The sequence below is a fragment of the Grampus griseus genome (assembly GCF_964374135.1).
Source record: "Grampus griseus genome assembly, chromosome: 2".
In the NCBI taxonomy this organism is placed as follows: domain Eukaryota; kingdom Metazoa; phylum Chordata; class Mammalia; order Artiodactyla; family Delphinidae; genus Grampus; species Grampus griseus.
The window spans coordinates 168,761,363-168,779,845 of record NC_139018.1 but is presented as its reverse complement, the minus strand read 5'-3'; the positions used below and the strand labels follow the sequence as shown (position 1 = coordinate 168,779,845).

At 49.3% G+C, this 18,483-nt stretch overlaps 1 protein-coding gene across 6 annotated transcripts in view; it reads left to right on the top strand.

Moving 5' to 3' along the window:
* Window positions 1-18,483, top strand: part of FRMD4A (FERM domain containing 4A) — a gene marked incomplete at its 3' end in the record, with an annotated part of 330,271 nt that overhangs the window by 246,648 nt on the left and 65,140 nt on the right. For all 6 annotated transcript variants that reach the window (XM_082647379.1, XM_082647375.1, XM_082647378.1 and 3 more), the window contains exon 11: window positions 90-176. In XM_082647379.1, the coding sequence (XP_082503505.1) occupies window positions 90-176 (87 nt within the window). The remainder of the gene's footprint in view (window positions 1-89; window positions 177-18,483) is intronic.

Below are 18,483 nucleotides of genomic sequence, written 5' to 3'. Positions count from 1 at the left end.
CCTTTGTCTTCAGGTGAACCAGGAGATCTCTTGGTTCCTTTCTCTCTTGTCTGGTCCCATGCTTACCCGTACTCCTTTTGATGTTCTAGGACAAGCAGGGGATACCGTGGTGGCTGGGACTGAGCTACAAAGGCATCTTCCAGTATGACTACCACGATAAAGTCAAGCCCAGGAAGGTAAGCGTGCTCTCCTTTGTGGGAGGATGGCACTCAGGTGGAGGGAGACACAGGCAGAGAAGTGACGAAAAATGTTACCCCGTGCAGCCTCAGGGCCTCTGGGCCCCCCGGTCTCCTGCTCATTTTGGGTATATGCAAACTCCTCCACAGTCATCCAGCCTGTGTTCCCTGGGGAAGTATTTTTCCTCCCCATCACTAAGGAAATGGAAGCTGTTAAAATTATTTAAGGTAAGAAGACTAGATCAGCTCACCCAGGGCAGATGGACCAGAGGGCTTTGAGAGGCTGTCCTGTTCCTTCATTTCCTGGGGTGCTGTGGGCTTGAGAACATGGGGGAGCATGTCTCTTGCATCCCAAGGCTAATCTGAGTTTTCCCAAAGGTTTGTTTTTGTTTTTCTGTTTCTTGTTTTTTGGACGAGGGGAACTAAAAGAATAGGCCAAAAAGAGGCCGAATCCAGTAGATATTTTCTGGCATATTAGAAGTGATCAGAAATCTGGAAGAGATAAGGTCATTTGCCAAAAAAGAAAGGGAAGCAGAAAGGAGTCTGCAAACTCACAGTGAAGCCAAAACAGAATGTTTGAAGAGGACACAGGGCTTGAATTTTCTCTGTTTTCGTTTCCACACATTTTTTAGACCAGAACAAATTGAAAAATTATAATGGAAAAATATCTCTGAGGTGAGAGCTGTCATTCAACTCCTCCGGCAGAGAAAAATGGGGAGACGGTATGTGGTTCAGACCCTGAAATACATATTAAAAGTTTATCAAAACCACACTTGCTTTCGGAGGGAGAGAGCAATATAGGTTCATTATGTTATTGCATAATGCCTTCCAAGCTTCTTTATCCACGAACAGGATTGAAATCCACACTACATATCCGAGCTTATTGTAGTCCATCCAGTTAACATCTGCCTTCAGCCAGTTTCTTTAGTAAATTGATAGAAAAAAAAATGGCCCTGTGTCGAGGAGGATTTTCACTCAGTTGATCAGTCAGTTAAGTTCTGTGAGAAGATCTTGAGCATATGATGGAGGGATTCTTCCTTGGGGACAGTTCAGTAGGAATCTGGCTGTTTCGGGGGACCATTGTTTCGTGACTGTTTCCAAAACCCCTCCAGTTTCCTGCTGTAGGACGTGATTCGGACTCTGCGTTCTTATTTTCTCCCTCTTTGTTTTTCTCAGTCACTGGGTCTGTACTTCTTCCACGGCTCTCTGCCTCTTTCCCTTATGACCTTTGTAAGTTTCTGTGCTTTTTCTTCTCTCTTGACTCCTTCCTTCTTCTTACATCCACTGTCCCCTCTCCAACTTGCTTGGCCATTTTTTTCTGCTGCAAGAGCCAAGGATACTCCTGGATCGTTTAACCCAGTCCTGGTTACAATGTATCCAGCTCTTGGTTGCCCACACTGGTGGAGACCAAGGCCAGCTTGGACGATTGGGGTCTACAGTGGAGTTCATTAAAATCCCACAGTTGAATTCTTCTCTCCCTCTGAATGTTTTTGAAAAATGTGCTTACACGTATCGGTATGTGTTCAGTTTCATTTGTTAATATGTTTAAGCTCGCTTTGTTTCTCTAATTGAGGTGCTAATGAAGATTTTAGAGGTAATGAGGTAGCGCTTGATGTATGTGATCTATGCAAAACGCAGGGTGTGACACAGCGCAAGGGCTTAATAAATGGTAACTATTCTTGTCAGTCTCCAAAACGGACTTCAAAATATGGAGAAGTAGGAAGTGCAACATGTGACTAATCAGCCTTTGAATAAGAGAATTGACTCTCATTGGTTGAATTTATGCAGGTCAGTGGATTAAAAATGTTAAAAGGTCAACACACTTATTCCGATATTGCCTCTATTCAAACTGAGTTGCTCTTTAAAATAACGCACGCTTCTGTGGCCTCTAAGGAAGTAGTTGGGATTCTCAAGTCTATTGCTAATTGAGAGACAACCAAGCCATCAGAGTCATTAGTCATTCATTCGAAAATGTTTATTGCATACCTGTTATATGCAAGGCAGACCACCAGGTGCTGAGATAATTAAGACACACATCAGGTCTTCAGGACCTGCACGGGGTATCAGGGACAGGGGTGTGGTGATTGCATCTTACAGATAAGAGAGGCCTGTGTGAGGGTTGGTGGTGAATTAAAGGAGAGGGTCATCAGCTGGGCTTAAGGAGAAACGTCTTCACAGACAGCAAAGTAGGAGCTGAGTGTTAAAGGTGGACAGAGGTTTTGCAGATGGACTAACGGGGTGAGGGTGCACACAGGTGCGCACGCAGGCACCGTGAAGGAGAACAGCGTGGCGTGATGGAGAAGCACATAGCATCGCTGGGGCTGGACGTCCTGGGAGAGGAGCCAGAGAGCAGGCTGATGGGGCCCCAGCAAACAGAATCCTCAGGGTTTGCTATGAGGATTTCATCTTCGAGACAGAGGCGCGACCACATCAGACCTTCGTAGTCAGAGAAACATCGTTCTGGTACCTGGCGGAGGATGAGTGGAGTGATATAGGGCAAGACTTGCAAACCGGGACATCGTTACATTAGTGTAGGCCAGAGCTGGTGGCGTGGCTCGGGGGTGGCTGTCCGTACCGGGGATAGAGAAGGGGACTTGGAAGTGAGATGTCTAGAAGGTGATGTGACTGAACAATGGCGGGAAGCGACAGGGTGGAAGTTGGAGCAGCAGGAGAATCTACAACAACTTCCTGATGGACCAAAGCCTGGGATATAAGAGAAGGGGAGAGAAGTTCAGTTTAGGACATGCCGAGTTTTGGGCTGATGGGACGTCCAGGGAGTGGTGGCAAATAGGCAGTGGGTATTCAGTTGGAGCTCGACAGTATCAAGAATTTCGAACCAGAGACTGAACAGAGAGAAGAACGGGAGAGGCACTCGGCACACTGGAAAAATTACAGTAGCTGTGAGTGGATTTCAGTTCCCCATCGTGACATTCCCTGTGAGGCAGAAGGGCAGGGCTGGGACCGGGACACCCTGACCCTTCTGTAACTTGGGGAGCCGTCTTTAGGAAGTGAATGTGCAATCTACATATAAAATTAAGAACGGGGGCTTCCCTGGTGGCGCAGTGGTTGGGAGTCCGCCTGCCGATGCAGGGGACACGGGTTCGTGCCCCGGTCCGGGAGGATCCCACATGCCGCAGAGCGGCTGGGCCCGTGAGCCATGGCCGCTGAGCCTGCGCGTCCGGAGCCTGTGCTCCGCAACGGGAGAGGCCACAACAGTGAGAGGCCCGCGTACCACAAAAAAAAAAAAAAAAAATTAAGAACGGGCCTTTGAAAAGCCTATGACGGGAATTCCCTGGTGGTCCAGTGGTTAGGACATACAGCTTTCACTGCCGAGGGCTGGGGTTCAATCCCTGGTCGGGGTACTAAGATCCCACAAGCCGCCTGGCGCAGAATAAAGGAAGGAAGGAAGGACGGAGGGTGGGGAGGGAAGGGGAGGGACCCACGAGGGGAAGAGACCCAAAGTTTCATTAGCCCAAGGGGTATCCACCTCTGCTGAGACCTGCCATGGGCCCTAAAGACTTAATCTGAACCGTAGGTAAGGGGTCCCAGCTGCAGGGGGAAGGATGCAGTGCGTCTGTTCTTTCTGCTCACAGCCAGTGTCATCACCTTCATAAAAAGGCCGTCCCTGTTTCGTGTAAGGCACCTGTGAGTCCCTGAGTGCACAGGGCACGCTCCCTGGCTCCGGACCTGTGAACCTAAAGAGACGCAGGCACATGGTAGTGACCACTGGTGCACATCCACATACGAGTGCCCCAGTCTGTCTTCAGCTAAAAATCAGAAACTCACGTGAAACTGTCAGGATAAAAAGATGCCCCAGTCTCCCCTGGTCCCACCCTCCTCCATCTCTGACCCGGCCGCTGACCGTTTAGAAAGCCTCCCAGCTGATTCCGATGTGCGGCCAGAGTTGAGAACCACCGCCGCGGGCCTCCTTTCCGAACTCGGACTCGGGGAGGGTCAGCCAGGCGCAGCAGGTGTGTCCGGCAGGGCCTCTGCACTCTAGGAGTTGGACACAGGGCTCAAGTCCGGGCCGGCCCCCAGTGATGGGTGACCCTCCAGGCGACACCACACCCTTGCAAAAGCGGCCAGGCAGAGCCTGGCACCCGGAACCCCGGCAATGCTCGGGAAACTGGGAGTGACGCCCAGTTCTGGGCACCTGAAGGCCCTTTTGTAGCAACAGCTGCACCTCCAGCCCAGGCACAGGCCTCCCAGACACTCTGACACAGTTACAGCAGCTGTGTCACATGGTACCACCATGCTAAGAGCCAACATTCAAGTAGAGGCGGAGGGGGGGGGTGAGCTGCTCCCTTGCCGTCGGGGGGCCTGGAGGTATTGTCTGGCCTCCACAGCTACAAGAGCATCAGCAAATAAGGCACACAGCAAGCGGCACTCAGCAGCCTCCTATGAGAATGCACTCAAGTTCTTCCACGTGGACCACCAGAAAAGGAGGGGTGGGTAGCTGCAGACTGTCCAGAAATGGGCGGCGCCGTCGCTGTTCCAAGTTCCCCGGTTGGGGTGCAGTTTGCCACTCTGGTGGCAGAGTCTACCCTAAATTGCTTAATCCTCACTCTGAAGCCCTGGGGGCTTTGGGGGAGATGGAGTAAAGCACAGGGTCCCTCACCCGTGGAGTAGGGAGAACATTCTAGGCCCCTCCCCATCACGCACCCCTATCTGCTACCTGGACCTTCTAAACCGATGCCTGGCCTTGCAGAAGCATAGCCCAAAAAGGCAAGCTGCTGATGTTAGAGAAAAAAACAAAAAAAACCAGCTTCTTTGCTCTCAGGGCACGTGTGTCAGGAACAGCGAGACACGTGTGGACACTCAAAGAGGGTGTTTTGGCTTTTGTGTATGTTCAGAAGCTCAAGGCCAATTTCAGAAGTATTTCGGAATGATGTGTGCAAGAATAGCCCCCCAAATCCCTAAAAATCCCACACATAGGGCTAAAAACAGTTAAAATATACAGTACGTGCACATACACCAGGATAGTGGCCCTTGCTTGTGTAGATGAGCTCTTTTAAAAGATCAGACAGAATCCCAAACAGTGTCCAAGGACAGAGTGCAGAATTTTTATAAGTTATTAACTCTCCTCCTATCAACTCTCACTAAATCCTCCTATTTCCCTCCTTCACCCAGTGATGGTTTCCCTCTCACTCTGCCTGCCTCCCCACTTCTGCTCTCTTGTTCCTACTAAAATACTGATCACACTGCAAAACATGCCTCTCTTCTTCCCCATGACTCTGGGGTGATAATTTTAGGCACCGTTTGTGAGTGAGGTATCAAGAGTACAGGAATGGCGGTATTTACATGTCTAACTGTCTGGGTTTAACAATGGTGAGAAACGTGCAAAGAGGGTCACAGTGGTGAAAAGGAGAAAGAAAAACCTTGCAGCTACATAGATGATCTTACCCTGTTTTCACCTGGGTATCACATTCCCTTTTAGCGTGTGTTTGCGTGTGTAGGAACGGAGCTCTTCGCAGGTGAGAGGTCCTTTGTCCTGTTGGCTTCAGGGAATCATGAAACGTTGTCAGACCAGCATGTGGGAACTTGAAGTAAATCCCAAGCTTCGTCTTAGGTTGCATTTATGGCCAAGGAAAGACACCCATGCATCAAAGCAGAGCAAATGCCAGCTACATAAAGTGACCGTCCGTGGGGACGCCGCGGATCAGCTGCGCCATCGGTCTCAGATCGTTGTGTTAGTACAAGCAAGAGTATTTCTTCTTCCCCGAGAACATTTGAGTGAAAATCAAATGATATGTACTGAAAAGGCGTTGCTTATTAACTCCTGCAGAACCGGGATCAGGTGGGGCAGAGATAGATAAAGCGGGAGGTAATGGATCACAAAGGGCTCCCTCTTTTAGAGGAGGACCTTGCATTCCTTAGATCAGAGCCTGGGAACGTCCGAAAGCTCTGATCTCTGGGACAATCTGCCTCTTCTTTGTGGCACCAGGAGCAAAGACTTTGGGCGATTAGCCTCTCCCACACTCAAGACTCAACCCCCAGCAGTGCCAAGCTGAGCGGCTTTCTCTGTCCGCCTGCTGGAATTTGCACTTTCCAGACCTGTGGCCAGACCAGCCATCGAATCATGAGAAAACATTATCATTTACAACAGAAAACGCTTTCCGAATGGGGTGCCAGGAAGAGTTAGGATAAAGATCCGTCCTGCAGGCTGTGTCAGAGAATGTACGCATTCAAGAACGAACGGTATGAAACACGTAACTCCAAAAAAACCTCCCTAGAAGGCGTATTGAATATCTGTAAATCATCATCTACAGCTGCAGCCCATTCGCCAGCCTATATTTAATGAAATCTCTCCATGGGGGGCAAGGATGGCAGTGCTGGTCTTTGTTACGTATTCAGCAGACAGCATTTACTTATTTATTTGATGTGCAATTAGGAGCGCTTTTATGTTCACTTAGGTGCGCAATTACGAGCACAGAGGGCTCCCCTCTGAGACATTAGGAGAAGGAACCAGAGTAGATGGTCGCCCCTTTCCCCAGAGCAGCCAATGTAGCTTCCTGTGGTTCCTAAGAGTATTTCAGAATTGGGGGCATTAGCTCAGAGAATTGATGCATTCCTGTCACCTCCCCAGATTAGTAAAGATTTTTGAACTGGATGAGATGATGAAACAGGAAGAGAAAATAATATTTACAGGAAATACTCCATTAACTGTGAACCGACTCCCAGCGCAGTCAGCCTGCTGAATTATTCAGCGTGATAAGCACGCCATTAAGTGCTTTGCCAACTTATTTTTCAGCTTCTGTTTGGATGCACTTGAGTCATCCTCGGGCTGCTGGGCCCTCTGCCTCGGCAGGCCCTGGGCGGGTGCCTCCCTCATTCCGTTATCTGTATTCCCCTGGGAAACCGCACCCTGGGCTCTCCGGGGAGGAAGGGCTCCATGGACTACTTTTAGCATTTTGCAGCCTTTGCTTTTTCATCGTCAGATCAAAGGGCTTCTCTGTTGCCTCCTTCAGACCTCACTCAGCGCTGAGCGGACCGGGAAGGGTTCCATGCCTGTGGGTGACAGGCCCTGGCCATGGGTCACCAAGGGGAACCAGCCTCAAAGCTGAGGGGCAGGCCTGCCGGAGGGATGCTAGGGTGCAGGGTGGGGGGGTGCAGAGAGAGTCGCCAGCGTCTGCCATCTTAAAATAACTCCCCAAGAAAGAAAAAAGCAGCTGTATTCTAGGAAGACTGAGACGCTCTTCTCAAAGCATCAGTAGACAATAGACATCCTCTTCTCAAAGCGCATGTATTAGGCATGGCTGAGTTCTCTCTCTTTGGAACAGGAATCCCAGTGTCTCCTCCTATCCAAGAATTGCAGTCCCCTGAAAGCACTGAGCTAGGGCTTTAGAACTCCAGTAGAAGGTGTTGAATGTGAAATCCTCTCCAATAAAACGGACCCCATAGGAGAGTTACCAAGTGCCTATCTTAAGCCAGGCCCTGCTTGTGGCCCTGCAGGTGTTACAGTGAACAAAAGAGACGGGTTCCTGCCCTCAAAGACCTTAGAGTCTAGTGGGAAAGACGGTCAAACGATAGCATTAGGTAAATCTATAATGCAGAGTGTCAGAGTATTGAATTCTACGAAGATAACCAATCAGTAAGGAAGAGGGGGATGGTCAGGGGTGGTCTTGCCAAGGAGGTGACTTTAAGGGACTCCGAGTGTTGCATCCCCTGGGAAGCAGTTAGGGATTCTCGCAAGGAAGTGTATTGGGAAGTGGTCTGGAATTAACAGCAGTGAGCAGAGGGAGAAGCTGAGCTGTGATACAACCTTAGGGAAAGCTGTGAAGCTGTAACAATGGGCGGTCAATCATCAGACCCATCGCCTTAGCCCAGCATCAACCAATTATTAGATACAGGTGAGCCACAGGCGTGGGGCTGTGACCTTGGGCAAGACGGCTCTCCACAGCTGAGGGCAATTCCCTGAGAGAGGATAAATCCTTCAGTTCTGAAGGAGAGGCTGGTCGATGCAGTAGCTTTTCCTGCAGTGGTTCCCCCCAGTGTGGCCCTCGGACCAGCAGCCGCTACGTGGTCTGGGAGCACGTTAGATCTGCAAACTCCAGGTCCACACCTGAGACGTCCAGACTCAGAAATTCAGAGGCCGGGACTCGGCAATGTGTGTTTTCACAAGCCCTTGAGGTGATTTGAAGACAGGCTACAGAGTTCGAGGATCACTGCTCCACACACAGGTAACGGGAACTTCCTTTGTGATCCTACTTTGTTGTTTTGTTGTTAAGATAGTGCAGTCTGAGTTAAAATCAAATTCCTTCTTGTAACAGTTAAGCCTTTAAAAAAAGATGTTTTACAAGCCAGTGGCCTCCATATCCACTTAAAGGCCCAAAATAAATCTCAAAATCTCAACCAAGGAGGAACTTGAGGGCTATTCGCTCACTCCCAGGGTGTTCAGAGTTGTGATAAACAACTTATTTAGCCTCTCTGGGCCTCTGTTTTTATGTCTGTGAAATGGAGACTCTAAAACACGAGAAATAGTCTAATTATCTTCATCTTGAACATGTTTACATCTCAAAGAGTTGCCTGTTCCCCAAGATAAAAGCGCTGTTGCCCTTGACATAGCAAATATCGCTGCAGTCTCTTTTATGCTGAACACAAGAGGCAGGACCACCACAAAGAGCAAACAGCATCCCTTTAAGAGGATTGATTTTTTTCCTTGGTCACTGGATCTGGGAACCCAGGGTCCCTTGGTTCCCACAGGTTCTTCTGGAGGCCGTTTCCAAGCCTGGTTCTGAGTAAGCCAGCCCTCCAAGGACACCAGCTTGTATCCTTGTTGAAACTGTCTCCATAATACTCGTGCTGGTGTCAGACTGGCCCTTTCGAAAATGATGCCTGTGAGCAGAAAATAGAAGCATGTCTCCATCCAGGTGGATAATCCTTAGAAGCTATAACGTGAGAGTCATTTCTCTGGGGAGGTACGAGAGGAGAGATATGCAATTCTCCCTTTAAGAGGCAGGTCCAACTCTCTCCTGGGCTGACATGTTTGGAGGTAGCTCTTAGAGGGGGTACACTATACTCTGAAGAATTCACCCAAACGTTCTCTGCTTGCAAGGGTTAATCGCCAGACTGGCATCACCCTTTGGATGCTCTGTTCCTGCGCCCACTCCTACTGTTCTATCTGGTGGGAAGATATCTGGCCTGGTTGTCAAGACCCCTCAGTTTTAGCTCCAGGTCTGCAAGCTGAGTCGCATCGCTGGGTCTGTTTCCTCATCAACAAGGCAATGATACAGGTGCTGGGGAATCTTGAGGTTGAGAGAAGCAGGAAAGGAGAAACAGGGGAGGGGAATGAAGCAAGGGGCAAGCTCATTGTAAAGCCAGAAGGGAGTCCTTCCTAAAAGGAAGAGTGAAAAGCAACACTTTCCCAGAAGAAAATGGTAGAGGAAGAAAATGCGAGTTTCTAAGTGGGTAAATCCCTGTCTGTCTTTGACTGTTGTTCGCGTCAGCCAAAGTGGCAGCTAGATCTGAGCAGACAACCAAAAGTAGTTTCCGGGGCTTCCGTGGTGGTGCAGTGGCTGAGAGTCTGCCTGCCAATGCAGGGGACACGGGTTCGTGCCCCGGTCTGGGAAGATCCCACGTGCCGCGGAGCGGCTGGGCCCGTGAGCCATGGCCGCTGAGCCTGCGCGTCCGGAACCTGTGCTCCGCAACGGGAGAGGCCACAGCAGTGAGAGGCCCGCGTACCGCAAAAAAAAAAAAACCAAAAATAGTTTCCAGCCCCGCCCCCCCAGCTGAGGCCTCTGTCCCTTGTGTGGGGTGTGAGGTGTCCCGGGGCTCGTCCTCGTGTGGACAGCCCTAGGATGGCCATATGAACAGCCACGTTGACTGGGGGGAGAGTAGGGGTCAAACTCAACAGTCTGTATTTATCACATGCAAATAAACACCCAGTCAGCCAGGCCAGCACCCGCCTTGAGACTGACGAGCTTCTAAATAACTCGCAGAAACAGACTCCCGCTCCTTGGGGCGCCCCATCGACCCTGGGTGTAATCTGAAGATTCAAATCAAAACCCAGCGCTGTTGCTGGACCCCAGTCCTGAGCAGAGGCGCCTCCAGTATCCTCGCCCACTCCAGTGAGCCCTGGGCCAGTAGTAGCTTAAGCGTTGATGGGTTTTCTCTGGCTTAAAAACCAAAGACTTGGCCAGGTTAACAAGAACATCGACCACCTGGGACTCAAAAAGGCCCATTTCTTGTATCTCCCACTGTTCTTTTAAAAGCGTTCTTCCCTAGATGGAAATGCAGGCAGCCCGTAACTTCTCTGATCACTCCCAGGTAATACAGAGTCATGCAGTCACTTTAAGCAGCAAAGTTAATTTTATTAAGAAATGAGTGTCCGGTCCTTGATAACAACCAAAATTCCAAACTTGGTCTAAAGGTAAATCCTGCCCCCTCTTGCAGCTGGACTGCCTCTCTCTCCCCGTCAGCTCCTCTGAGGGCAGCTAGCAGCCCACTTCTCGTGACTTAGATGTCAACAGGAGCCAGGGGCAGTCTTAGGTGGCCCTTAACTGCAGGAGACACCTGTCAAGCTCTGCAGGCGACCTTAGCGAACCTTTTCTCACTCGGTTTGCAGAAGGCATCCTTCAAGTCCCCCCCTCTGGCTCTGGGAAGCTGACAGCACACCTCTCTCCCTCTCAAATTCTCCCTCAGTTTCCACCTTGCTAAACACTTCATACCCCAATGGAGGGTGAGAGGTTTCAGAGTCACGTAAACAGTAATGCTTTTTAAATGTAAAAAAAAAAAGTCTAATTGTGAAAGTATGCATAATGTAAAATTTACCATTGGAACCACTGGTAAGTGGTTAAGTCTTAGGTACATTCCCACTGTTGTGCAACCCATCTCCAGAACGTTTTCTTTGTGCAAAACTGAAGCTGTCTCCGTGAAACAATGATTCCCCAGCCTTAGCGCCTGGCAACCAGCATTCTACTTCCCTCTCTATGGATTTGATTCCTCTAGGGATCTCATATAACTGGAATCATAGACTATATTTATTTTTGTGACCATAGGGTTTTAATATCCAAACCAGGACACTTGAGAATGGAAGAGGGCACTGGTTAATGATGACACCCCAGCGTCAGGCAAACCCAGGCTGCCCCAAGCAAACCAGGGCACATGGTGGCCTCTTGAACCAGGGTGGTGACCCGTGAAATGGGCTCTTGGCCCTTTTGTTTGTTTGGTTCTTGCCTGTCTTACTGGGTGGTCTGCTCACTGCTCACTTTAATGAGATTGATCACCGTGAAGTCGCGGCCAGTACGTCACCATCATATCCTGTGGCTCTGGCTCTGCAGTGGTGGCATCACCCACCGATGGCATAACTCCTGACCAACTGTGCTGAGTTAAGAACTGGGGCAACCCCAGAGATCCCGGCACCCAGGTCCTTCTGGCATTCGCAACAGGTGTTTCTGATGCTTCATGGGGATTTGAAAGATTCCTCGCCAATCCTGAGAACCTTCCTGGAAAGCGTACACTGGCACTGAGGGTGGTCCGTGGGTGGACCCAGAGCAGACCCAGCCTCCTTGTGATGGGTGCCCCTGTTCTGGCCTTTTACTAGGAGGTCAAAGAGCCAGGGGAGCTCCAGATGCCCGTCTCTCCAGGCCTCCCGGACCATAAACCAGCCCCCAGCCCTGTCTGTAACAAGGGTCAGGAACCACAGCTGAGTGAATGGCCCATGCACGGGCGTGCACACGTAGATATCTTTACTGATACATATTGAGCTGATGCTTGGAGCTGTGAGGGTTGAAAAACCATCTGAAACCCGGTCCCTGGCCAGGTTGCTCACATGGTGGTGGTGGAGAACACCCCCCGCCCCCAGAGGTGCCTCGGCCATGACAGCCCAAAGCGGTCAGTTGGCTCCAACAGAGCCCACCCCAGGGGACCCGGGAGGAGAGGTCTATAGGAGGACCATGCGACCGGGGCAGTGGGGGGCTGCTTATGGAGAAGGGGCAGCCCTGGGGTTAGGGGGCTTTAGCCTGGACTGCTGGCTCCTTTTAAGTAGTTAGTTTTACTGCGTTTTAACCAAAGAGCATCTTCTGATTTATGGTTAATGCAGAGGAGGATTTTTACCAGTCAAAACAGTGGAAAGGCCTCAAGGGAGCTCTTGACTACTCCCCACTTCTCCCCAAGCCCCACGCACCTACTTTCCTCTCTGGTCTTGCCTATTCCAGACATTTCGTGTAAATGGAATCATGGAATTTGTGGCCTTTTGTGCTCGGCTTCTTCGATTTAGAATAATGTATTCAAGGTTCATCCACGTTGTGGCATGAATCAGACCTTCATTCCTCTTTAAGGCTAAATAAGATTCCATCATTCCCTGGTAACGTCAGCGTTTTCTGCACTAACATAGCAAGCACACACGCCACACAGACACACACACAAATGGTGCTTTGGGTTTTTGCACTTCTTGTGTTCCCTCACGTGAGTGTACGGCTCTGCCCCAGTTTCCTTCTGGTATCCACTCAGCTGTCACGTCAGTGAAGGCTCCCCGACCGCTTGATAAACAGTGACAGCCCCTGTCCTAGCCTCCCCAGCACCTGCTACCCTCTGACTTCCTCGCTGTCCAGTTCTCTTATTTGCCCCCCTGTCCCCTCCCAAAAACGTGCAGAGGCTTCTGTTTCTTCTCTAGCGCACGCCTGCTGGCAGTGCAGTGCCTGACCCGTGGTGGATGATAAATACTGGTTAAATGAGCAAAAGCAGCAGAGCAGAATATCTACTCGCTTGTTGGAAGCTCCCACTAATTTTGAGGTCATCTCCCTGTATATGTGTGTAGTGGCCTCAGAGATGGGATAGTGTAGCTCCTATAAGGAAGGTTGAAGAAAGCTCCACGTGAAAGGCCAGACATCTGTAAAGAAGGGGAGGGAGGAGGGAGGCATGAGAGCTTCTTACGGCTTAGATTTGTTGATTGGGGGGGGGGGGAAGCATAAAATTTCCCTACCAATCCATCTAGACTGTCTCTTGATTTTATTTTTTGTCTCTTGGAGCGGAAGTACCCAAATTGCTACTAGTAACTATATGTGGAAAATGAACTGCAGGAGGACACAGACCATTGCACTATTCTAGTTCATCTGGACGCCTTTTCTTACTTAGAAGCAGGAAATGTTAGGCTGAGAAACCCTGCTTGTTGCATCCAGTAACCTTTGCTTTGTCTCAGGGAATCTCGGCTTGTTTCTGCTGAGCCATACGATACTGACAGAGCTCTGTGAGATTTTTTTTTTTTTTTTTTTTTTAAATGATCATGGTTCAGAGGGGAAACCCGGGCTGAACTGATCTTTCCGAAGTGTGAACCTATTTAATACTAAACCCTAGCACAGCCAGAACGGTGTCAAGCTCTCACTCCCAGCGCCTGCAGGTAGGGCTGGGGGGACTCTACCAGGAGGGTCCTGCTCCGATCATGCCTGTCAAAGAGCCCTAAGCCAGTCGAGGCAGTTTCTCAGCAGAATGGGCATGCAGAGTCACTCCAGGTCTGTACTAGGATTTCAGCTCGAGCCCCTGAGCTCCTGGAGACCGTAACTTCCCCCATTCACTTTGGAGGAGAATTGAATTCAGACAGAACTACCAGAAGAAGGAAGGGCTGCGGTTCCTGGGTTGCAGCTCTTGGGCTGGCCTCACTGCCACTTCCCTGTTGCCATAGCCTGTGCAGTTTAGAAAGGTATTAACAAGATGTGCAGGTTCAGGGGCTGGTGGTTCCTCATGGCACGGAAGTTACCTGAATTTTGAGCACCTAGGGGTTCAAATACCATCTCCCACCATTTATCATCTGTGTGACTTGGAGAAAGTAACTTAACCTCTCTGAACTTTGGTTTCCATAATCCCTACCTCAAAGAGCTTTTCGTTCATTCACTTATTCACTCAACAATTACTGAATGTCTAATATGCCCCAGGCATTGTGCTAGGTGCCAGGAAAATACCCTCAACAAGCCTAGAGTCAGATAGGAAAGATAACTGAGTAAAAAGGACGTTTGTGACACAGGATGCGAATTGCTCGGCAGAGGGTAGTACGTGAATCTCTGGGAAAAGTAGCCCAGGTTAGGGCTGTTAAGTCGGAGGGGTGGGGGATGGGGACAGCAGTCATGAAAGGAAAGTGGTTTAGGGCAGGCTGCTGGGAAGTATCCAGTTCCTCCTCTGCCCCCACCCCTTCTCCCCCCAATTCACACTTCCCCACGTTGGCCTGCCCACTTCAGGATTCCTCTAGGAAAATGGAACAAGGGCAGAGCTTGAAATAGGAGCAGTCCTCCTGGGAAGACAGAAATTCTAGAATTTCTGTCCTTATCTCTAAGAAAACATCCCCTCATGTTTCTTCTTTCTGGGAAGGCTAAATTGTGGAGCAGATACAGAACTGCTTAGTAAGAGGAACCCGAGAGAGAGAGATGACCGAAGTCAACCAGGGTGCCAGCTGCAGAGATGGCGGCTTGACACCGGCCTCCCTGCCCCTGCTGGCTGCGGCCACCATCACAGAGCAGCCGGCTAGAGCACACGTGGTCTCAGCAGCAGTGTGGCTCGCAAAGCAAGCCTCCCGGCCCTGGCCCCGTGCCTCTCCGTCCTCCACACCCCCTGAGACACTTTCCAACCAGGAGAGCCTGGAGTTCACACCTGCTGTCTCCGCAGCAGTGGTCTGCCCCTCTCCTGGTACCCACAGCAACCAGGATCTGCAAGGCCTTCCCCTCCCCAGGAGGATGAGCCAACCCTGGAAGCACTGGGTAGTTTAAAGCACACAAGCTGCTCTTAAATAATTATTCCCGTAGAGCCCTTGCTAGTTGACTAATTTTTTTTTGACTTCTGTTTCCCAGATAACACAGTGTAAGAGTATTGTCAGTTCTTTTTTTTTTAAGCTTGATTAAGCAGGGGTTTCGTTATGATTGTTTACCTTTATTTATGTAGAGCTCATTGCCAACCCATTCTTCCGCTTTCTACCCCATCTCTCACGGATTCAGCCAGCCCCCATCAGGGTCTCACTGTGATGCCGCACCTCTGGGCAGGGCCACCAGGTGTAAGACAACTGATAACTGCCAACTCCTCTCCCCCCCCCAAAAAAATATAGAAAAATACAGGTTTCCCCAAAGTCCTCCAAAGTAGTCAAAACAAAAACCCTTCGAGCAATCCAAGAAGAGATCTTTGCCATTGCAAGTGGAATGGCCCATCATAATTCCCCACCCGAGACGGACCAACTGCTTCTCAGATTAATTCCTTCTCTGAAGCATCCCAGTCACTGAAGTCTTCACAGGTGTGATTAGCCTTGAAGTTTTTTTTTTAAGGGAAGGCTGGAGCCCAGAGAAGTGAAGCCACACCAAACTGGGCCACCATGCTCATTGCGAGAAAAACCAAAGCTGAACTCAGGTAACGTGCATCCCTGGCCAGCTTCTCCCTTTGGATACTAACCCGCATCCAACCCCCAGAGGCACACGGAGGAGGGAAGAAATTCCATCAGGAGGCCAAGGATAAGAAAGGAAAAACACTTTCAGCTTCTCTTGAAAGATTTTACATTTGCCAAAGCTTTATGGTCAGGTCCTTCCCAGAGAAAAGCCAAAATACACACAAGAAAATGATAGAGAGAGATACCCCCCTAGGGAGAAAATTAAAAGGAAATTGCGTCCACTGGGGACAAATAAAATGGCCTGTTTTCTCCGTAGGCCTGTTAAATATCTGTGGTCTTCTTTCCCTCTGTCTTCCCCTAGTAACAACTCTGAAGCCAAAGGAAGCTAAAAGGTTTTTGATGGGTTAAAAAGAGGCCATCCATTAAAGGGTCAAGGCCCAGCGCTCTGGGCATCTGTCACGGAGTTAACCAATCAATTGAGAGCTCCTGTGGTCTGACACTGAGGGGTAGGCAGCCGGCCGGAAGAACATCTTGATTCCATTAGGTCTGGCTGTGCAGAAAAATTAGCTATTGTTTTCTTTGCTGGGTTATGTGGCCCTCTTGGAAGAAAATGGAAGCCAGGGAGCCCTCCTTCAACGCAGGTCCTGAGGACAGTGTTAGGATCACTTTGTGAGCTAATAATCTTTGGACGTGGATTGCCTGTCTTGGAGGCTCTGCTTTGGATCCCAGTCTGGCCCATTCAGTGCACTGCTGAGCTGTATCATAGGAGAGTACTTTGCTCTCAGGGTGAAGGTTGCGAGATTAAAAGTCACAGCAGGGGAAATTCCCTGGTGGTCCAGTGGTTAGGACTCCGCGCTTCCACCACAGGGGGCACTGGTTTGATCCCTTGTCAGGGCACTAAGTTCCCACAAGGCGAGTGGCCAAAAAACGTCATAGCAGGAAAGTGGTCCAAACTGACTCTGGTCAAAGGTGTGGTGGACCCAGGAATTGACCGGATAAGGATTGGAAGCAAAGAATCCGAAGAGAATACGTCAAACACCAACTCCAGTGGATGAAGAAGCTGGGTTAGGCTTACACTTGCATCGTGAAAAACCCAAGGAACAAAGACCATTTTTTAAAATGCCCATGGAACCATATTAGCCATCTTTAAAAAAAAAAAAAAATGCACAAACCTGTACTTCGGGCTACGTGTTCAAAGGAATCCGAACTCTTTTACGTGTAGAGTAGCGTGTGAATGATGGCTGACTTGAGTGCTAACTACATACTGGGCTCCACTTGAAGCACTTCGTATGTATGAGTTCATCAATACAGCAGCCCTATGAAAGTAAAACTGGTGTTGTTTGGAGTTGTATTGCGAAGACGAGAAAAGAAAGACAGAGAGAAATTTCATTGCCAAGGATACACAGCCAGTAAGCGGTAGACCATGTGACTTGGAAAACCATGCTTTTAGTCAGGAGAACAGTCTGCTCCTTTATCTGCGGGTTCCACATCTGTGGATTCAACCAACTGCAAATCGAAAATATTCAGAAATAATTTTTAAATTCTAGAAAGTTCCAAAACGCAAAACTTGAATTTGCTGCGTGCCAGCAACTGTTTACATAGCATTTACATTGCATTTGGTGTTGTAAGTGACCTAGGGATGATTTAAAGTGTACGGGGGGGATGCGTGTGGGGTATATGCAAACACCACTCCGTTTTACATAAGGAACTTGCGCATCCTCAGATTTCAGTATTCGAGGAAGGTTCTGGAACCAAGCTCCTGAGGATACCCTGGGACAACGGTATTCTGTATTGTCTCCGATAAGTAGGAAATGTTTAACACAAGCTACTTTATTTTTAAATTCCAAAGAGTAGCAGGGTGGCATTCCAAGGATTTACAATGCTGACCTTCAACCCGTGCTTAGGATGCAGGAATGCCCACACACATGCCCCTCCTTTTGCGGAAAAGGAAGCCAAGGTAAAGAGCGACTTACAAAGTCAGGACTATCACCGAGGCCTCCTGATTTCCAAGTCAGGGTTCTCATCCCCAAAAACGATGAACCAAAACCCAGGAGACTCTCAGCGATGGTCATGAATATTGATTCTGAAACAGAAGCACGAGACCTATCTTCATAAGCTGGTGGGGTGCCTCCCTGGAGTTTTAAAAGCCTGATACAGAAACCAGAGATGGTTTTAAACTCCATCATGAAGTTAGTTCCTATATCATGGATACAGTCTGCTCTGTGTATGTCGCATCCTCCCAACTAGGTTGTAGGCGCCTTACACATATAAACATGTGAGGCGTCATGCCCTTCCTCTGTCCTATTAGCATAGGTTTATGCAAAGTAGACGTCACAACTTGAATATTTGGAAGAGGAATGGGGATTGGTTGTTACCTAAACCCCCAGGGCCTTGTTTCTCTCTTTTTTGAGCATAAGGTAAAATGTATTGAATATCCAGGCAACCGATATAAAAACCTCTGACATATGCTGTTAACCCACTAAAAACAGCGCCGCTTCTGTTGTTCCCTAGAACTAGTTCTTGCGTGACCGTAAAGCCTCATCAGGGGACACCTGATAAAATTCTCTGACCGTGCAGGCTTGGGGTTTCTGTGTTGTGCTCCCATTTTAATTCAAGTCCATCCTGTTGGGGTTGAGTGATTCCTTTTGTCCTGTATCCCTCACGATGTGTGGCAGTTCATTTTTATTTGCCGAATTGCATAAATCCACCTGGAGATGAGTGAGTGACAGCCCTACTTCCAGAGGGTGAACAGAGCAGAAATGAAATCAGGAAGTGGGTTTTTTTAGTCGGTGTGTTTCATCCTGAGTTCGGAGGTTATTCCTGGCTGTGAGTCCGATTCTTCTTACAAGAGAACTCCTTGCTAGTGTTTGGAAGGCAGACAGCCAAGAGCCTTTGGAGAAGTGATCCCTTAAACATCGGCTCGAAACAACTCTGTTCTTGTTCATCGTCGGGTCCTCCTGGTGTGTTAGAAAGAGCCCAGGACAGAAGTCCCAAGAGGGGGCCCGGCAC